Source organism: Symphalangus syndactylus, chromosome 16, assembly GCF_028878055.3.
Source record: "Symphalangus syndactylus isolate Jambi chromosome 16, NHGRI_mSymSyn1-v2.1_pri, whole genome shotgun sequence".
NCBI classification, from domain to species: domain Eukaryota; kingdom Metazoa; phylum Chordata; class Mammalia; order Primates; family Hylobatidae; genus Symphalangus; species Symphalangus syndactylus.
In genome coordinates, this window is record NC_072438.2 from 11,476,582 (window position 1) to 11,489,903 (window position 13,322).

At 42.3% G+C, this 13,322-nt stretch overlaps 1 protein-coding gene across 1 annotated transcript in view; it reads right to left on the reverse strand.

The window, feature by feature from the left end:
* The window catches only part of POLN (DNA polymerase nu), a 166,055-nt gene that overhangs the window by 120,061 nt on the left and 32,672 nt on the right, over positions 1 to 13,322 (reverse strand). The window contains exons 4-5 of the mRNA XM_055246226.2: positions 11,888 to 12,388; positions 889 to 1,082 (exon numbers count right to left, since the gene is read on the reverse strand). Coding sequence (XP_055102201.1) covers positions 889 to 1,082; positions 11,888 to 12,388 — 695 coding nt within the window. The remainder of the gene's footprint in view (positions 1 to 888; positions 1,083 to 11,887; positions 12,389 to 13,322) is intronic.

The following is a 13,322-nucleotide window of genomic DNA, read 5'->3' on the forward strand; positions in this document are numbered from 1 at the left end:
CCTGACCAGTTGTTCTTTAAAGAGAAAATTACATAAAAAGAAAATGAAGGGTTCTGTTGGGAGCTGAATGCTATGTTTGTCACACATCCCCCTTCTCCCCAAAAGTTACCTAAAATCACCCAGAGCCCAGTGAGCCTGTATGAAGCACGGAAGGGCTAGTAATGGGGCCCAGCTTCCTCCAGAGCTGCCTTGATCGCCTCTTCCAGGGTGGCTAATTGGCCTTAAATCAGAGGGCTGGGAAGGCAGTGGATACCTCCATTTGAGGCAGAAGCCTAAGTCATGTGGATAACCTAAGCAAAGAAACAGTGAGGAAGAGTACAAGATCCATCCCAGAAAGGGCTTTTCAGAATCCAGAAGGGGTGGCAGGAGCAACCCCGCCTGCTCTAAAATTCTGTGATTCTAAGAGGGCTGGTCCAAAGAGGTGAGACAGGTCTTGCCTCTTTCCATAGACATGGAGCTTTGAAACTAGTCCCATCCTTGGTGGTATTAAGGACAATTTATTGTTTGCAGGCAGTGATAACTTTGTTTTCCAATGCTGTGAATGAATGAACAAGTATGATAAGGAAAATCATCTGAGACTCTGCCAGTGACAGGGGATTTTCAGGGTCTGGGGGTAATGCTTTTCTCCCTAGCTTCTCATTGTGAAGTTGCTTCAAGTCCTGGAGCAGGCTGCTCCCACAAAAGAACGGAACTCCATTCCGGATACTCTCTGAGAGAGAGAGGGCCAGTATTTGCAGAGATTTCTATCACTTGGATCCATTTTATTTTCATGTGCCCATACAAAACTTCTAAAAGTTTAAACTATTAAAACTGGACCTTGAGAAAGTTTTCATTAGTATAAAGCAGGCATGTAAGTAGGGTGTGAGTCCATGCGTGAAGATTTCTTACCGGGCAAATTGTTGATGTGCCTCCTCTTCTTGGTCCCAGATAGCAGAGTGCTCTACTTGAATGTAGATGCATGGATCATCTGACACAAAGCCCTCCAGAACAGGACCACAGGCCGGGGCATCTGGACAACCATGGCCACCCTCTGCTTGGCGTTTTAGTAACACCACAATTCCTCTAACAGAAGAAACGGGGGTCTGTGGAAACACAACAAAATAAATTAAACCTAGACAATATATCTGTTGTAGAAAGATATACATTTTAAAATTAAGCAGAGAGAAAGAGAAAAGGCCTACAATTAAACTTGTAAATGAATGGCTTTTTAATGACAATCAAGGGCCAAAAGCCAAACCCATGACCTTACGCTCCAAATCTAGTCTCTACCCTGTCCAACATCATAATGGAAGTCTCATCCAGGGCAATATGATAGGAGAAAGGAATAAAAGGCAAACACATCAGAAACGAAGCATCATACTTTCCCTATTAACACATGGCATGAATGTCTGTGTAGAAAATCTAAAGGAACCTATAAAAAGTGAATCCTGGAGCTAACATGTGAATTTAGCAAGGTTGCAGGACACAAGATCAAAGCACAGAAATTTAATATATTTTTATATTCTAGCAATAAACATGTGAAAATAAAATTTTTTAAAACGACCATTTATAAAACTCTAAAAAATGAAATAAGTATAAATGAACAAAATACATACAGGATATGTATGCTGAAAACTATAAAATGCTGATGAAAGAAATCAGAGAAGACCTAAATAATGAAGACATATAATACTCAAGGATTTAAAAACTCAACATAATAATAAGTTTGTCCTTTATCCCCAAGTTAATCATTAGAACCGAGAAGATCAATAAACCTCAAGTACAAGGAACATGAAGAAAACTACACCAAGAAAAATGCATCAACATCATTTGCTTAAAACCAGTGATAAAAGGGGGGGTGGTGAGAGAACACACTACTAGATAGAAACAAAGATAAGGATGACAGCAGATTTCTTGTGGGAAACAAAGCAACTCAGAAGATGGTACACATATACTTTTTTTTTTTTTTTTAAGAGATGGAGTCTTGCTCTGTCGCCCAGGCTGGAGTGCAGTGGCGCAATCTCAGCTCACCACAACCTCCGCCTCCCAGGTTCAAGCAATTCTCCTGCCTCAGCCTCCAGAGTAGCTGGGACTACAGGTGCACACCGCCACGCCCAGCTAAATTTTTTTGTATTTTAGTAGAGATGGGGTTTCACTGTGTTGCCCAGGCTGGTCTCGAACTCCTGAGCTCAGGCAGTCTGCCCACCTTGCTCTCCCAAAGTGCTGGGATTACAGGCGTGAACCACCACACCCAGCCAACAGTTGAATAATGTTATGAAACTACTGGAAGAAAATAAACTATCAACTTACATTCTTTAACCAGCAAAATGCCTTTAAAAAAATGAAAGGTAAAGCAAAACTTGCATACTACACTGAAAACTATAAAACATTCCTACAGGAAATTAAAGTTTTAAATAAATGGAGATACCCCATGTTTATGGATCAGAAAACTCAATACTATTAATATTAAGATGGCAAGACTCACAAAATTAATCTACAGATTTAACACAATATATATCAAAATTCCAGTTGGATTTTTGCATAAATTGACAAACTGATCCTAAAACTGACAAGCAAAGGAAGCACAATACCCAAAAGAATCTTGAAAAAGACAAAGTTGAAGGACTCACTCTTCTTGATTTCAAGACTTACTACAAAGCACCAATAATCAGAGAGAATTAGGAGATCATGGCAGATGGGAGGCAGGACTAGATTGCAGCTCCCACTGGGACGGATGGAGCAGAGTGTGGAGGCTCGCATCGTGAACTTTTGCTCTAGAATGACTACAAGAATAAATCAGGAAAGCAGAGAGAACCCACAGATCCTCTGAAGGAAGCAGATTGCTCCTGCTCCCAGGAGACACCCCAAATACTGTGTTGGTATCCACGGCCGAGAGACCCACAGACGGTTCACATCACAAGACTCTGTGCAGACAAGCCCCAGGACAGCCTGGAGCCTGGTAGACTTGCTGGGTGGCTAGATCCAGAAGACAGATAATAATCATTACAGCTCAGCTCTCAGGAAGCCACATCCCTAGGAAAATGGCGAGAGGACTACATCAAGGGAACGCCCCATGGGATAAAAGAATCTGAACAACAGCCTTGAGTCCTAGACCTTCCCTCTGACAGAGCCTACCCAAATGAGAAGGAACCAGAAAACCAACTCTGGTAATATGACAAAACAAGGTTCTTTAGCACACCCAAAAAATCATACTAGCTCACCAGCAATGGATCCAAACCAAGAAGAAATCCCTGATTTACCTGAAAAAGAATTCATAAAGTTAGTTATTAAGTTAATCAGGGAGGCACCAGAGAAAGGCAAAGCCCAGTTTAAGGAAGTCAAAAAAATGATACAAGAAATGAGGGGAAGCCGGGCGCTGTGGCTCACGCCTGTAATCCCAACACTTTGGGAGGCCAAGGCAGGCGGATCACGAGGTCAGGAGATCGAGACCATCCTGGCTAACAAAGTGAAACTCCATCTCTACTAAAAATACAAAAAATTAGCCGAGCGTGGTGGCACATGCCTGTAGTCCCAGCTACTTGGGAGGCTGAGGCAGGAGAATCGCCTGAACCCAGGAGGTGGAGGAGGTTACAGTGAGCCCAGATCATGCCACTGCACTCCAGCCTGGGTGACAGAGTGAGACTCTGTCCCCCTCACCACTCCAAAAAAAAAAAAAAAAAAAGAAATGAGGGGAGAAATTTTCAATGAAATAAATATAGATAGCATATATAAAAAAAACAGTCAAAACTTCAGGCAACAATAGATGCACTTATAGAAATGCAAAATGCTCTGGAAAATCTCAGCATTAGAATCAAACAAGCAGAAGAAAGAACTTCAGAGCTCAAAGACAAGGTTTTCGAATTAACCCAATCCAACAAAGATAAAGAAAAAAGAACAAGAAAACATGAACAAAGCCTCCAAGAAGTCTCAGATTATGTTAAACAACCAAACCTAAGAATAGTTGGCGTTCCTGAGGAAGAAGAGAAATCTAAAAGTCTGGAAAACATATTTGGGGGAATAATCAAGGAAAACTTCCCTGGCCTTGCTAGAGACCTAGACATCCAAATACAAGAAGCTCAAAGAACACCTGGGAAATTCATTGCAAAAAGATCATTGCCTAGACACACTGTCATCAGGTTATCTAAAGTTAAGACAAAGGAAAGAATCTTAAGAGCTATGAGGCAAAAGCACCAGGTAACCTATAAAGGAAAACCTATCAGATTAACAGCAGAAACCCTCCAAGCTAGAAGGGACTGGGGCCCTATCTTCAGCCTCCTTAAGGCAGTTGTATCCAGCGAAACTAAGCTTCATAAATGAAGGAAGGCTACAGTCCTTTTCAGACAAACAAATGCTGAGAGAATTCGCCACTACCAAGCCAGCACTACAACTGTTAAAAGGAGTTCTAAACCTTGAAACAAATCCTGGAAACACATCAAAACAGAATCTCTTTAAAGCATACATTTCACAGGCCCTATAAAGCAAAAATACAACTAAAAAAAAGAAAACAAAAAAAAACCAACATATACAGGCAACAAATAGTACGATGAATGGAATGGTACCTCACATCTCAATACTAACGTTGAATGTAAATGGCCTAAGTGCTCCACTTAAAAGATACAGAATTGCGGAATGGATAAGAATTCACCAACCAACCATCTGCTGCCTTCAAGAGACTCACCTAACACATAAGGACTCACATAAACTTAAGGTAAGGGTGGAAAAAGACATTCCATGCAAAGGGAGACCAAAAGCAAGTAAGAGTAGCTATTCTTATATCAGACAAACAAACTTTAAAGCAACAGCAGTTAAAAAAGACAAAGAGGAGGCCAGACTCATGCCTGCAATCCCAGCACTTTGGGAGGCCCACACGGGCAGATCACTTGAGGTCAGGAGTTCAAGACCAGCCTGGCCAACATGATGAAACCCCATCTCTACTAAAAATACAAAAATTAGCCAGGTGTGGTGGCTTGCTCCTATAGTCCCAGCTACTTGGGAGGCTGAAACAGGAGAATTGCTTGAACCTGGGAGGCAGAGGTTGCAGTGAGCCAAGATTGTACCACTGCACTCCAGCCTGGGTGACACAGCAAGACTCTGTCAAAAAAAAAAAAAAAAAGACAAACAGTAAGATGATATAATAACAAAAGGCCTTGTCCAACAGGAAAATATCACAATCCTAAATATATATGCACCTAACACTGGAGCGCCCAAATTTCTAAAACAATTAATAGACCTAAGAAATGAGATAGACAGCAACACAGTAATAATGGGGGACTTCAGTACTCCACTGACAGCACCAGACAGGTCATCACGACAGAAAGCCAACAAAGAAACAATGGATTTAAACTGTACCCTGGAACAAATGGACTTAACTTAAGAGCATGCTACTCAACAACTACAGAATATACATTCTATTCATCAGTGCATGGAAGTTTCTCCAAGACAGACCATATGATAGGCCACAAAATGAGCCTCAATAAACTTAAGAAAATTGAACTTATATCAAGCACTCTCTCAGACCACAGTGGAATAAAACTGTAAATCAACGCCAAAAGGAACCTTCAAAACCATACAAATGTGTGCGGAATTGGTGGGTTCTTGGTCTCACTGACTTCAAGAATGAAGCCACGGACCCTCGCGGTGTTACAGTTCTAAAGGCGGTGTGTCCGGAGTTTGTCCTTTTGATGTTCGAATGTGTTCGGAGTTTCTTCCTTCTGGTGGGTTCATGGTCTTGCTGGCTCAGGAGTGAAGCTGCAGACCTTCGCAGTGAGTGTTACAGCTCTTAAGGTGGCACGTCTAGAGTTGTTCGTTCCTCCCGGTGGGCTCGTGGTCTCGCTGGCTTCAGGAGTGAAGCTGCAGACCTTTGCAGTGAGTGTTACAGCTCATAAAAGCGTGTGGACCCAAAGAGTAAGCAGTAGCAAGATTTATTGCAAAGAGTGAAAGAACAAAGCTTCCACAGTGTAGAAGGGGACCCGAGCGGGTTGCCACTGCTGGCTCGGGCAGCCTGCTTTTATTCTCTTCTCTGGCCCCACCCACGTCCTGCTGATTGGTAGAGCCGAGTGGTCTGTTTTGACAGGGCGCTGATTGGTGCGTTTACCATCCCTGAGCTAGACGCAAAGGTTCTCCACGTCCGCATCAGATCAGTTAGATACAGAGTATCGACACAAAGGTTCTCCTAAGGCCCCACCAGAGCAGCCAGACACAGAGCGTCGATTGGTGCATCCACAAACCTTGAGCTAGACACAGGGTGCTGATTGATGTGTTTGCAAACCTTGAGCTAGATACAGAGTGCCGATTGGTGTATTTACAATCCTTGAGCTAGACATAAAGGTTCTCCAAGGCCCCACCAGAGCAGCTAGATACAGAGTGTCGACTGGTGCATTCACAAACCCTGAGCTAGACACAGGGTGCTGATTGGTGTATTTACAATCCCTGAGCTGGACATAAAGGTTCTCCATATCTCCACCAGACTCAGGAGCCCAGCTGGCTTCACCCAGTGGATCCTGCACCGGGGCTGCAGGTGGAGCTGCCTGCCAGTCCCGTGCCATGCGCTTGCACTCCTCAGCCCTTGGGTGGTCAATGGGACTGGGCGCCATGGAGCAGGGGGTGATGCTCGTCGGGGAGGCTCGGGCCGCACAGGAGCCCATGGAGGGGGGATTGGTTCAGGCATGGTGGGCTGCAGGTCCCAAGCCCTGCCGGGTGGGAAGGCAGCTAAGGCCCAGTGAGAAATCGAGTGCAGCGCCGGTGGACTGGCACTGCTGGGGGACCCAGTACACCCTCCTCAGCCGCTGGCCTGGGTGCTAAGCCCCTCATTGCCCAGGGCCGGCAGGGCCTGCCGGCTGCTCCGAGTGAGGGGCCCGCCAAGCCTACGCCCACCAGGAACTCCAGCTGGCCCGGTTCCCGCTCGCGCCTCTCCCTCCACACCTCCCTGCAAGCTGAGGGAGCCGGCTCCCACCTTGGCCAGCCCAGAAAGGGGCTCCCATAGTGCAGTGGTGGGCTGAAGGGCTCCTCAAGTGCCACCAAAGTGGGAGCCCAGGCAGAGGAGGCGCTGAGAGCAAGCGAGGGCTGTGAGGACTGCCAGCACACTGTCACCCCTCACAAATACATGGAAATTAAATAAACTGCTCCTGAATGATCATTGGCTCAAAAATGAAATCAAGATGGAAATTAAACAATTCTTCAAACTGGGCCGGGTGCAGTGGCTCATGCCTGTAATCCCAGCACTTTGGGAGGCTGAAGCAGGTGGATCACGAGGTCAGGAGATCGAGACCATCCTGGCCAACATGGTGAAATCCCATCTCTACTAAAAATACAAAAATTAGCCAGGTGTGGTGGCTTGCTCCTATAGTCCCAGCTACTTGGGAGGCTGAAACAGGAGAATTGCTTGAACCTGGGAGGCAGAGGTTGCAGTGAGCCAAGATTGTACCACTGCACTCCAGCCTGGGTGGCACAGCAAGACTCTGTCTAAAAAAAAAAAAAAAAAAAAAAAAATTCTTCAAACTGAACAATAGTGACACAACCTATCAAAACCTCTGGGGTACCGCAAAGGCGGTACTAAGAGGAAAGTTCATAGCCCTAAACATCTACATCAGAAAGTCTGAAAGAGCACAATCTAAGGTCACACCTCAAGGAACTAGAGAAACAAGAACAAACCAAACCCAAACCCAGCAGAAGAAAGAAAATGACCACGATCAGAGCAGAACTCAATGATATCGAAACAAACAAACAAACAAAATACAAAAGATAAATAAAGCAAATGCCAGGCAGAGTGGCTCATGCCTGTAATCTCAGTCCTTTGGGCGGCAGACGAGGGTGGATCACCTGAGGTCAGGAGTTCGAGACCAGTCTGACCAATATGGTGAAACCCCATCTCTACTAAACACAAAACATTAGCCAGGTATGGTGGCGCATGCCTGTAATCCCAGCTACTTGGGAGGCTGAGACAGGAGAATCACTTGAACCCGGGAGGCGGAGGTTGCAGTGAGCTGAGATTGCACCATTACACTCCAGCCTGGGCAACAAGAGCAAAACTCTATCACACACACAAAAAAAAGATAAATGAAACAAAAAGCTAGTTCTTTGAAAAGATAAATAAAATTGATAGACCATTACCAAGATTAACCAAGAAAAGAAAAGAAAAAATCCAAATAAGCTCAATTAGAAGCAAAATGGGAGATATAACAACTGACACCACAAAAATGCAAAAGATCACTCAAGGCTACTATGAACAACTTTACACACATAAACTCGAAAACCTAGAGGATATGGATAAATTCCTGGAAATATACAACCTTTCTAGTTTAAATCAGGAAGAATTAGATGTCCTGAACAAACCAATAACAAGCAGTGAGATTGAAATGGTAACAAAAAAATTACCAACAAAAAAAGTCCAGGACCAGACAGATTCACAGCAGAATTCTACCAGACATTCAAAGAAGAATCAGTACTGATCCTATTGATACTATTCCACAAGATAGAGAAAGAGGGAATCCTCACTAAATTATTCTATGAAGTCAGTATCACCCTAATACCAATACCAGGAAAGGATACCACCAAAAGAGAAAAGTACAGACCAATATCCCTGATGAACATAAATGCAAAAGTCCTTAACAAAATACTAGCTAACCAAATCCAACAACACATCAAAAAGATAATCCACCATGATCAAGTGGGTTTCATACCAGGGATGCAGGGTTGGTCTAACATACACAAGTCAATAAATGTGATACACCACATAAACAGAATTTAAAACAAAAATTACATGATCACCTCAATAAATGCAGAAAAAGCATTCAACAAAATCCAGCATTGCTTTATTATTAAAACTCTCAGCACAACTGGCATACAAGGGACATACCTTAATGTAATAAAGCCATCTATTATAAACCCACAGCCAACATAATACTGAATGGAGAAAAGTTGAAAGCACTCACCCTGAGAACTGGAACAAGACAAGGATGCTCACTCTCACAACTTCCTTTCAATATAGTATTGAAAGTCCTAGCCAGAGCAATCAGACAAAAGAAAGAAATAAAAAGCATCCGAATCGATAAAGAGGAAGTCAACTGTCACTATTTGCTGATTATATGATTGTTTGCCTAGAAAACCTTAAAGATTCCTCCAGAAAGCTCCTAGAACTGATGGAAGAATTCAGCCAAGTTTCTGGATACAAAATTAAGGTACACAAATCAGTAGCTCTTCTATACACTAACAGTGACTAGGCTAAGAATCAAATCAAGAACTCAACCCCTTTTACAATAGCTGCAAAAAAACAAAATACTTAAGAATATACCTAACCAAGGAGGTGAAAGACCTCTGCGTGGAAAACTCCAAAACACTGCTGAAAGAAATCACAGATGACACAAACAAATGGAAGCACATCCCATGCTCATGTTAGGGTAGAATCAATATTGTGAAAATGACCATACTGCCAAAAGCAATCTACAAATTCAATGCAATTCCCGTCAAAATACCACCATCATTCTTCACAGAACTATAAAAAACAATCCTAGGCCAGGCACGGTGGCTGACACCTGTAATCCCAAAACTTTGGGAGGCCAGGGCGGGTGGATCACAAGGTCAGGAGTTCAAGACCAGCCTGGTCAATATGGTGAAACCTCGTCTCTACTAAAAATACAAAAATTAGCCGGGTGTGGTGGCACACACCTGTAGTCCCAGCTACTTTGGAGGCTGAGGCAGAAGAATCACTTGAACCCAGGAGGCAGAGGTTGCAGTGAGCTGAGATTGCGCCACTGCACTCCAGCTTGGGTGACAGAGTGAGACTCAGTCTCAAAAAAAAAAAAAAAAAAATCCTAAAATTCATATGGAACAACAACAAAAAATCCGACATAGCCAAAGCAAGACTAGGCAAAAAGAGCAAATATGGAGGTATCACAGTACCTGATTTCAAACTATACTATAAGGCCACTGTTACCAAAACAGCATGGTACTGGTATAAAAATAGGCACACAGACCAATTGAACCAAATAGAGAACCCAGAAATAAACCCAAATACTTACAGCCAACTGATCTTTGACAAAGCAAACAAATACATAAAGTGGGGAAAGGACACCCTATTCAACAAATGGTGCTGAGATAATTGGCAAGCCACATGTAAAATGAAACTGGATCCTCATCTCTCACCTTATACAAACATCAGCTCAAGATGGATCAAGGACTTAAATTTAATACCTGAAACTATAAAAATTCTAGAAGACAACATTGGAAAAACCCTTCCAGAAATTGGCTTAGGCAAGGATTTCATGACCAAGAACCCAAAAGCAAATGTAATAAAAACAAAGATAAATAGCTGCGACTTAATTAAACTAAAAAGCTTTTGCATAGCAAAGGGAATAGTCAGCAGACTAAACAGACAACCTACAGGGTGGGAGAAAATTTTCACAATCCATACATCTGACAAAGGACTAATATCCAGAATCTACAATGAACTCAAACAAATTAGCAAGAAAAAAACAAACAATCCCATCAAAAAGTGGGCTAAAGACATGAATAGACAATTCTCCAAAGAAGATATACAACTGGCCAACGAATATATGAAAAAATGCTCACCATCACTAATGATCATGGAAATGCAAATCAAAACCACAATGCAATACCATCTTACTCCTGCAAGAATGGCCACAATCAAAAAGTCAAAAAAATAATAGATATTGGCATGGACGCAGTGAACAGGGAACACTTCTATACTTCTGGTGGGAATGTAAACTAGTACAATCACTACGGCAAACAGTGTGGAAATTCCTTAAAGAACTAAAAGTAGAATTACCTTTTGATCCAGCAATCCCACTACTGGGTATCTACCCAGAGGAAAAGAAGTCATTATATGAAAAGGATACTTGCACATGCATGGTTATAGCAGCACAATTGGCAATTGCAAAAACGTGGAACCAACCCAAATGCCCATCAATCAAGGAGTGAATAAAGAAACTATGGTATATACATATGATGGAATACTACTCAGCCATAAAAGTGAATGAATTAATGGCATTCACAGTGACCTGGATGAGATTGGAGACTACTATTCTAAGTGAAGTAACTCAGGAATGGAAAGCCAAACATTGTATATTCTTACTTATAAATGAGAGCTAAGCTATGAGGATGCAAAGGCATAAGAATGACACAATGGACTGTGGGGACTCAGGAGGAAAGGGTGGGAAGGGGATGAGGGATAAAATACTACAAATTGTGTGCAGTGCATACTACTTGGGTGATGGGTGCAGGAAAGTAGAGGAAAGGAAAGGAAAGGAAAAGGAAAAGGAAAATGAAAAGGAAAGGTTTTTAAAAAAGTCAATAGAGATCAAATTAAAAAATGTGCTTCGAAAGACACCCTCAATAAATTTTTTTAAAAAGATGACAGAAATTGGGAGAAGTATAAATAATATATCTTATAAGAGACTTGTATCAGAATATATAAAGAATGCTTACAGATCCAGAATAAAACACAAATAACCCAATTTTAAAATGGGCAAAAAATTTGAACAGACATTTCATCAAAGAAGATATATGAATGGCCAATAAGCACATGAAAAGATGCTCAACGTCACTAGATAATAGGGAAATACAATTTAAAACCACTATGAAATACCACTTCACAATCACTGGAATGGCTAAAATAAAAAAACAGACAACAACATGTGTTGACAAGGAGGTGGAGAATTTGAAACCCTAGTACACTGCTGGTGGAAGGTAAAATGGTACACCCACTCTGGAAAACAGTTTTACAGTTTCCTAAGAAACTGATGGGAGCTATACATTGTCAATCACTTACCACTGGAGGGGAGGGAAAGCCTTAAAATCTTGTTTCTAGCTCTCCTATCAAAATCAGACACTAAGAAAATGGGCTTCTTTTATGGTGTCAAGACAGCAAACAAAAACATCACTGTTTACTAACCTGGTCAGCTCCTAGCTGGGTGGAACCATCAGTATACATCACAGTTACCACCAGGGCTGCTGCCTGTTTGAGCATTTCAATCAGCTGGCTTTTTGCCCAATCATCCAAATGTCTAATATCACAAAAATGTTTTTTCAATGCTCCTGAGTTCCCAGAATTTAGGTAGGCTTCAGCCTCATCAGTATCTTCTTCCAATGCCATTTGTTTACTTGTTTTCGCGGATGAATTATTATATGTAATATGTTTTCTTTTAAGATTAATGCTTCCTTTATTTTCATCATTTATATTCTCCGTTAGGAAATGCTTTCTTTTATGCCCCTTTTTCTGTAGAACTGAAGCCTCTTGATTATACTGTGGAATTAAACAACTTGAAAGAGTCAATAAGCTGATACTCTTCTGTTTTTGGTCAGTAGACAGCTGATCTGTGAGCCTGACACTGAAGGACTGAGGAGAGAGCTTGGCAGAACCTCTTGATGTCTGACTTCTTAAAGATTTAAGATCCTACAGAAAAATGGAAAATATTTCATTAGAATATGGACTCATAAGACAGATCTATAAACCAAACTAATTTCTGGTAAAAACTTGGCTAAGGTAATACGGAGACACAATCTTCATATTATCTATGATCAAATCTTCTAAGGAAACCATATAGTGTCTTCTAGAGCAGTGATTTTTCTCAACCAAGGTAGGCATACATATCTGGATCAAGAGCTCAAAAGCCAGCCAGGCCTGGTGGCTCACGCCTGTAATCCCAGCACTTTGGGAGGCCGAGGTGGGTGGATCACTTGAGGTCAGGAATTCGAGATGAGTCTGGCCAACATGGTGAAACTTCATCTCTACTAAAAATACAAAAATTAGCTGGGCATGGTGGTGGGCGCCTGTAATTCCAGCTACTCAGGAGGCTGAGGCAGGAGAATCACTTGAACTCGGAAGGCGGAGGTTGCAGTGAGCTGAGATCATGCCATTGCACTCCAGCTTGAGCGACAGAGCAAGACTCTGTCTCAGGAAAAAAAAAAAAAAAATTAAACCCAGCCCAATAGCAGTTCTCTACCTGTCTCATTCCATCAATGTGCAATATACATTCATAGATCCACAAACTAATCAAGGTGGGGAAAGCAATCCTATCCATTTCATTATAGGACTTATGTACGATAACACTTTAAGGTTTCTTTCTTTTCCTTTTTTTTTTTTTTTTTGAGACAGGGTCTTGTTCTGTTGCCCAGGCTGAAGTGCAGTGGCACAATCTCAGCTCACTGCAACCTCCATGTCCCCGGCTCAAGTGATCCTCCCACCTCAGCCTCCCATGTAGCTGTGACTACAGGGGTTCACCACCACACCCAGCGAATTTTTCTATTTTTAGTAGAGATGGGGTTTCACCATGTTCCCCAGGCGGGTCTCAAACTCCTAGACTCGCAATCTGCCCGCCTTGGCCTCC